Source organism: Chrysochloris asiatica, unplaced genomic scaffold (genome assembly GCF_000296735.1).
Source record: "Chrysochloris asiatica unplaced genomic scaffold, ChrAsi1.0 scaffold00092, whole genome shotgun sequence".
Classification (NCBI taxonomy): Eukaryota; Metazoa; Chordata; class Mammalia; order Afrosoricida; family Chrysochloridae; genus Chrysochloris; species Chrysochloris asiatica.
Window position 1 is genome coordinate 5,969,959 of NW_006408610.1, and position 8,301 is coordinate 5,978,259.

At 44.4% G+C, this 8,301-nt stretch overlaps 1 protein-coding gene across 1 annotated transcript in view; it reads left to right on the forward strand.

Moving 5' to 3' along the window:
* The first annotated feature begins 607 nt into the window (after window positions 1-607).
* Window positions 608-8,301, forward strand: part of ADPGK (ADP-dependent glucokinase) — a 40,468-nt gene continuing 32,774 nt past the window's right edge. The window contains exon 1 of the mRNA XM_006866513.1: window positions 608-912. Within this exon, the coding sequence (XP_006866575.1) occupies window positions 680-912 (233 nt within the window). The 5' untranslated portion in view covers window positions 608-679. The remainder of the gene's footprint in view (window positions 913-8,301) is intronic.

The following is an 8,301-nucleotide window of genomic DNA, read 5'->3' on the forward strand; positions in this document are numbered from 1 at the left end:
AGCCACTCCTCAGAAACCATATACAGTGTCGCTATGAGTCGGAACTACATAGAATTTCCGAGGATTATTACGGACTCTCCTTAAACTTGGCATAAACCCTTATTGGCTCGGCCACATTCCAATGGGGCTGAAACCCCCTGCCTCCTGCACCCAGGGGTTCACTGCAGCCAGGCTGTCATCTGGGCAATTCCTCCTGGGGTCCAGGAGCAAGAACACCAGGTCTGGAAATGAATGAGCTTAATAAACGACGGAGAACGTACAGACGGGCGGAGGGATGGGTTTAAAAAGTGGGAGTGTGATTCGTGTCCCTCCGAGGACCAGCGGGCACAGCTCAAATATTAGTAAGAAGTTTGCCCACTTCTTCATAATCCGTCTGTTTCATTTACTAGAAAAACAAACACCCCTGCCTCTCTCTATCTTTGGGTATGGTTGGAATTCCGAAAAAGGGTGAAGCGCCCAACGAACGCTGCCTTCGTTTAAGATCCTTCGGGGCCCTGGAACCACGCCCTCAAGTGCCAGGATTTGGACAACTGCCCCTCAGCTTTCAGACCTGTGCCCGGCCCTTTGCCCCGCCTCCTGGCGCATCTTGATGATGTCACGTGCATGTCTCCGTGACACGCGCCAAGCCCGGAAGAGGCGCGGGCTGGGAACGGAGCTCAGCTTCAGGCTGTCGGTCCTCATGGCGTTGTGGCGCGGCTCTGCGTACGCATGTTTCCTGGCGCTGGCCGTGGGCTGCGTCTTCTTGCTGGAGCCGGAGCTGCCGGGCTCGGCGCTACGCTCTCTGTGGAGCTCGCTGCGGCTGGGGCCCGCGCCCGCGCTCCAGGGACCCACCTCCCCTGAGGGTCGGCTGGCGGCCGCCTGGGACGCACTCATCGTGCGGCCGGCCCGGCGCTGGCGCCGTGTGGCCGTGGGGTGAGTGCTTGCGGGTTGGGAGGCTTGGGAGCCCGACACTGCACGAGTACAAGTTTCTAGAGGTCTCCGCTAGGCTCCTCCAGGCTGGTGTTCGCGATGCTTCTGGCGAGAAGCGTTGGGCGTCCGGGACTAACCCCAGTTGTCACTGCAGCAGGGACTCACCAGATTGCTTTTTCCACTCCCTGTCCCCTGCGAACCCTGGACGAACCCTGTTGTTGCTGCTGTTGAGTCGATTCCGACTATATACACCGGCCCGGTATAGGGTTTTCGAGGAGCAGCTGGTGGGTTTGAACTGTTGACCTTGTAGTGTGCAGTCCAGTGCTGATCCACAGCGCCACACCAAGAGTCCTAGCCTCTTTCATATTCCACCCACTCCAGCTTCATCGTTCCAACTTCGAATCCCCTTTGCAGTGACAGATGCTTGTCCTTACCCACCTTGATGTCACTCTTCTTCCTCTTGATTATGAACTTCTTGAAAATGAGTGGCCCTTGCCTTAAGCTACTGTTTCCTTGTTTACCCTTCCTAAACTTGGTAAAGCCCCCCACTCTATTGAAATTCCTCTCACAGCTCATCTGAGACTTACTGACTTTCAAATTCAACTGCCTGGCTTTTTTAGTCTTTCTGATTAGCCTTCTCTGCAGCTTTACATGCATTGAAAATGCCCTTCTTCTTCTTAATTCTTTTCTTCCCCTGACTTCAGTGACATTGCATATTGAAAGTGTTTCCAAATCACAGTGCTTCCTTCCTTTGTATTCCTCTCCAGGAGTGTAATTATTCCTTACACAGTAACTCCAGTCGGGTCTCAGCTCTACTGGAATATCATGCCGTCACTCCAAAGGCACCATATTCCCAAAGCACCTCTTCTAATCATTTGAATGTTTGGGTTAGGGGGAGGAGAAGTGGGGAGAGGTAAGAGAACAAAATTATCCGGAAGATCAATTAAATCACCTGTGTTATGTACCCAGTATTGTGTCTGCTTTGTAAAAAGCACTCAAATATTAGCTAGTAGTTTATTGGTTTTTCAGATGTTTCCTTTTAGCCTCTGTCATCAGACCCTTTTCACTGTATCTGCATCCTAATGTATCTTCCCTTATTTTATGTTCATTCATTCAACAAATATTCATCAACTGCATGATATTATGGAGTTTTAGTATGGCGTTATAGGATAAGCACTGGGCTGTGAACCACAAGGTTGGCAATTCAAACTCACCAGCTGCTCCTTGGAAACCCTCTACTGGGTCACTATAAGCCTGAAATGACTGCCTGGCACTTAACATGATATAGGTGAAGTCTTTGCTAGGTTCTATGGATACAGGTATGCATGAAGAAAGGTCCCTGCCTCATTTGTTGGAAATAAATATTTTCATTATGGAAAAATGCTTTGCTGAGCTGATGGTAAGAACAAGGTAGTCTTGGTGTCCTCAAGAAGGATAACTAATGTTTCCCAGGATGGGGTGTTGTCAGAAAAATGCCATTTGAGACAGTGATGCACCATTTACTGTTGCCACATAATAAATCACCCCAAAATTTAGTAGCATAAAACATTTTATTCTCTCTGATGGCTTTGAGGCTTGGTTGGGTTGGGTAGTCAGTAGATTACTCAGTTGTAGTTGGATGTTGGCTCTAACTACTGGTGTGGTCTTAAGAGTTGATTGTAGCCTGCTAGAGCCTCAACTAGGGTTTTTAGTTGCTACACTTACTTGTGTGCTGCTGTGGATCAACACTGGACTGTGAACCACAAGGTTGGCAGTCAGACCCAGCCATTGCTCTTCAGAAAATCTATACAGGGTTGCTATGAGTCAGAACCAACTCAAATGCACTTAACAACAACAACAACAACAACACACCTATATGTAACCTTGCTACGGCAGGGGAAGGACTGTGTCAAGAGGACCAGGCAGGGAGAAGCTTTAATGCCTTTCATGATCCAGCCTTAGCAGCACATAGTGTCACATCTATTAGAATCCCAGGGCCACTTAGTGGCCTTAAGGGAGGGACTCTAGAACACATCTTGATGGAATGAATGGTGACATCACATTGTAAAAAGCATGTGGACTTGGAAATGGGGCCATCTTTATGCTCAGATGAAGTGTCTATGTGGACAGACGTTTTGAAGAACTGGGACTTTTCCAGGCACATGCAGGGCAGAGGGAGCCAAAGTTGAAAAAGTACGTGGCTTTTTAAGGGAACAGCAAGTTGTCCCTATGTTTAGGACAAGTTGTCCCTGTGTTTAAGGCAAGCAGCTTATATGTGTGCCAACAGACAGTACTGAGAAAGGAGAGTTAGGGCAGACTGTGAAGGGATCACAATCTTACGTTAAGATCAGTGATGGGCAAGCCATGAAAGCTTTTAAGCAGGCAAATGATGCTAAGCTGTTTGCTGAGAATAGCGTGGGAGTTGAAAGGTAGATTTTGAGCAGTCGTTCTAACTTGTTTTACTGCTTCACATCATTTTTGGTAGCATACTTCCACTGGTAACATTTCTCATCTCCAAAGGGATTTTTTACCTAAAGGTGAGGATTGCTAAAGGGTAGGCTGAGGGTAGGTACAATACATGTAGCAGAAGCTCAGCTTGGGTGTTTGGATTATAGTTTGACTTCTCAGAGTACACACACATTTATATAGTCTAGGAGCTCTGGTAGCGTAGTGGTTATGAATCGGGCTGCGAACCACAAGGTCAGCAGTTCAAAACTACCAGCTGTTCCGTGGGAGAAAGATGAGGCTTTCTGCTCCTGTAAAGATTTACAGCTTCGGAAACCCTATACAGGGTCGCTATGAGTCGGAACCGACTCCAGGGCACACAACAAGAGCAACCTCTTTTTACTCTCACATAAGTAGAAAAATCTTAAGACCCTGACATTGTTTAGGAGAGCATTTTAGGTTGTGGGTGAAGGATGAAAACAGCCTGGGAAAAAAGTGAGATTTCAGAGGTAATTGGTTGTCGAGGTGGATGTAGTAGACCAGGGAAATCATTCAAAGATGATCTTACCAAAACCCTAGGAGGGAGGCAGATACATGTGGTGTCAGTGTTCACAGATGAATAAACCCAGGCCATGAAGCATCAAATGACTTACCCAAGATCACACAGCTCTCAGATGCTGGAGGTGCAACTTAAGCCTGTCCCCTCCATTCATGTTTATGGGGGAAGATGACCAGTTTGATTCCAGAGGACAGAGAATGGTCTTGTGAGACATTAGCTAAATCTGCTCCTTGGGCTGCTGAAAGTGAAAGATTTGTGTTTAGGAGTGTGTTTCAGAGCACAGCAGCAAAATTTTGGAGATGTCAGCACTTAATTTGAAGCCAGAGAAAAGATGTTGTTGTTAAGTATCGTCAAGTCAGTGCAGACTCATAAGCCACCCCATGTAGGGTTTCTGAGGAATTTGAACCACTGACCTTGTGGTTCAAACTGACCTTGCAGTCCAGTGCATTATCCCACAGCACCACATCCTATGGAATTGCCTAATAAGAGAACAAGAAACGAAGGCAAAAATGGCAAAAGTAGAACCTCTGGGAGGCACCCGCCTCGGAAACCCTGAACAGGGTCTCTATAAGTCGGAACCAACCAACCAGCCAACCAAGAGGGGTGCAAAAATCACATAGCAGTAGCCATTCCTCACACAGCACACTCTACTCAACTGGCTTAGATAATCCACTGCAATGACCACACAGAACTCAGAGACAATACAGTTATGGGGTTTATTAGGAAAGTTGTAAAGTGCCATCAAGTCAGCTCTAACTCATAGCGACCCTGTATAAGGTTTCCAAGGAGCATTTGGTGAGTTTCAACTGCCAACTTTTCATTCAGGACCAGAAATGTTCAGGGCACAGTGCTTCCAGTCAGGACAGCCTTTCCTCATCTGTGCCCTAGTCAGACCTCTCTCTGTCCAGGCAGTGTTATAAAGCTCTTTTAGGGCTGCTGATAAATGCCCATCGTACACACCACTCCACCATAAAGGCTAAGTCTGAAGGCTTTCTGCTGTAACTCCATGGTTCAGCAAACCTCACAGCCCCAATTAAGTGCCTAGAGGAACCTAGCTCTGTGAGTAAACCTCCTGCCCAAAGTCATTCAACTTTACTTGTTCCATGGACCAGGAAGGCCACTGTTCTGTCTGGTGCTCTGGTTCTTGGTACTGCTGCTCTTCCTCTGCGTCTTCTCCAGTGTCACAGCTGGAGCCCCTGGCTCTGCCTTGATGATCCTGAGATTCCCGCCTCCTGCTTTTTGAGTTGGCTCATTTTATACCTGTGCTGGAGTTTCAAGTTTTTACAATTACAATTAATTTGTTAACATCCACAACTGAATCCTGTCATCCTATCAGCTTCTTCTCTTACCAGACTCATCAGGAAAAGAATCATTTAGTAGGAGTTACAAAGACTACGTTCTGCTGGGCATAGGGTCGCTATGAGTCGATAATGACTCGATAGCACCTAACAACAACAAAGACTAAGGCTAGAAGAGACATGAAACACTTTACTACACCACAAGGGAACTGCAGTCATTGAGATGAAGTGTCTGATTTCCTGAATGTAAAACTGATAATCTGCTTTGTAAACTTTCACTCAGTTCACAGTTTAAGTGCCGTAAAGTTGGGTCAGAGTCATAGTAATTATATAGGGTTTCCAAGGAGCAGCTAGTGGGCTTGAACCACCAGCATTATAGTTAGCAGTCCAGTGCTTACCTTCAGCGCCACATCAATTCATAATAAAAGGTTAAAAATAGTTATCAAATACAGTAATTTTCCTCTGTAAGACTCTTTCCCTCTGATATTCATGACATGATTTGGTAGAAGATTGAAGATATTTGAATGATTAAGGCTATATATATGTATGTAATTTGTTTTAATTTTTATTGAAAATATACACAGCAGACATAACACCAGTTTCGTGCTTCTACATGTACAATTCAGTGATGTTGCTTATATTCTGTGGGATGTGCAGCCATTCTCGTCCTCCTCTGAGTTGTTCTGGCCCCATATACATAAATTCACTGCCCCCAAGATTCCTGTGTAATCTTCCCAATTACAGCTGTCAATTTGATCCCATAGTTAGATCTTAAAAGGGCGTACACAGGCAGGCACTGTTTACTAGTTAAGCTAAATGATTGTTTGGTTTAAGAAGACTTCAGGAGATATTTTTGGTTTCAGATGTAAAGATTATTGCAGGGCAATAGTTTCAGGCTTCCTTGACTGTGATTCCAGCCTCGGGGATTCCTGCAAGTCTGGATCAATGAGAATGTGAAATCTGTTCAGTCATTATGGCCCCACCTACTGTCTCCGTCTCCTGGCAAAGGGGGCAACTGCACAGTTACATTTCTTAACTTAAAATTTGTTCTGTTAAATTTTGTCATGTGTTGCAAAATAATATATGGAAAGTAGTTCCTTATTCTTGTTTTGTATCTCTAATTTTTGCAAACTCAGCTTCCTCTATTCAACTCTTTAAAGATAGTCAAATTCAGTTCTCAGCAGAATTAAGCATAGATGTGACTTCTTTACAGTTTTGAAGTGTTGTTATGGTTGCTAGGGTGCCATCGAGTCAGTTCTGATTCATAGCAACCGTATAGATACACAATAGACCACTACACTGCCCAGTCCTGTGCCAGCCTCACAATTGTGTGTAAGCCCGTCCTTGCAGTCAGTGTGTCAGTTCATCTTGTTGAAGTTCTTTTTCGATAACCCCGTACTTTATCAAGAACTACTTTTGAAGTTGTTAGGTACCATAGAGTCCATACCAACTCATAGCAACATTATGCACAGCTGAATGAAACACTGCCCAGTCCTGCGCCGTCGCCATCCACACAGTTGTTACACTGGAGTCCACTGCTGCTGCCACTGTGCCAAGATCTCATTGGGGGGGTCATCCTCTTTTTCGCTGACCTTCAACTTTACAAAGCATGATGTTCTTCTCCAGGGACTGGTCCTTCCTGATAATATGTCCCAAGTATGAGAGACGAAGTCTGGCTTCTAAGGAACATTCTGACTGTACTTGCAACACACATTTGTTCATTCTTCTAGCAGACCATGGTACTTTTAATATTCTCCTCTGACACTGTAACTCAAATGCATTGATGCTTCTGTGGTCTTCCTTATTCATTATCTAACTTTCACACGCATATGAGGCTGTTGAAAATACCATGACTTGGGTCAGACATGCCTTAGTCTTCAGACTGACATCTTTGATTTTGAACACTTTAAAGAGGTCATGTGCATATACTTGCCTTATGCAACACAGTGTTTAAGTTCTTGGCTGCTGCTTCCATGTGTTGATCATTGATGTGAACAAAAAGAAGTCTTTGACATCTTCAGTCTTTTCTCCATTTATTTTGATGTTATTTATTGGTCCAGTGGTGAGGATTTTGGTTTCTTTACATTGAAGTACAATCCATACTGAAGGCTGTATTTTAAGTCCTCTTCGCTTTCAGCAAGCAAAGTTGTATCATCTGCATATTGCAGGTTGCTAATGAGTCTTCCTCCAGTCTTGATGCCACATTCTTCTTCACATAATCCACCTTCTTGAATTATTTGTTCAGCATACAGACTGAATGAGTAAGGTGAAAGAGCATACCTTTCCTAATTTTAAAACCATTCGGTGTTCCCTAATTCTGTTCAAACAACTGCCTCTTTGGTATCTATGTACAGTTCCTCTTGAGCACAGTTAAGTGTTCTGAAATACTCATTCTCCACATTGTTGTCCATAGTTTGTCATGATCCAAACAACTGAAAACCTTTGCATAGTCAATAACGCACAGGTAAGCATCTCTGGTGTTTTTTGCTTCCAACCAATATCCATCTGATGCCATCAGTAATAGCTCTCATTCCACGTCCTTGTCTAAATCCAGCTTGAACCTCTGACAGTTCCCGGTCAGTGTACTGTTGCTGCCATTTAAAAATTATTTTCAGTGAAATTTTACTTTCATGCGATATTAATAATATTGTCAGATGATTTCCCCATTTCCTTTTCTTTGGAATGGACACAAATATGGATCTCTTCTGATCAGTTGGCCAGGTAGCTGTCTTCCAAATTGCTTGGCATAGATGAGTGAATGCCTCTACTATGGCATCAGTTTGTTGAAAGATTTCAATTTGTATTCCATCAATTCCCAGTGCTTTATTATTTGCCAGTGTCTTCAGTGCACCTTGAACATCTTCCTTCAGTATCATTGGCTCTTGATCATACACCACCTCTTCAAATGGTGGAATATCAACCATCTCTTTCTGGGACAGTAACTCTGTGTATTTCTTCCGCCTTCTTTTGATGCTTTCTGCATCATTCAGTATTTTTCCCATAGAATTCTTCAATATTGCAAGTCGAAGCTTGAAGTTTTTCTTCAGTTCTTTCAGCTTGAGAAATGATGAGAGTGTTCTTCCTTTTTGTTTTTCTAACTCCAGGTCTTTG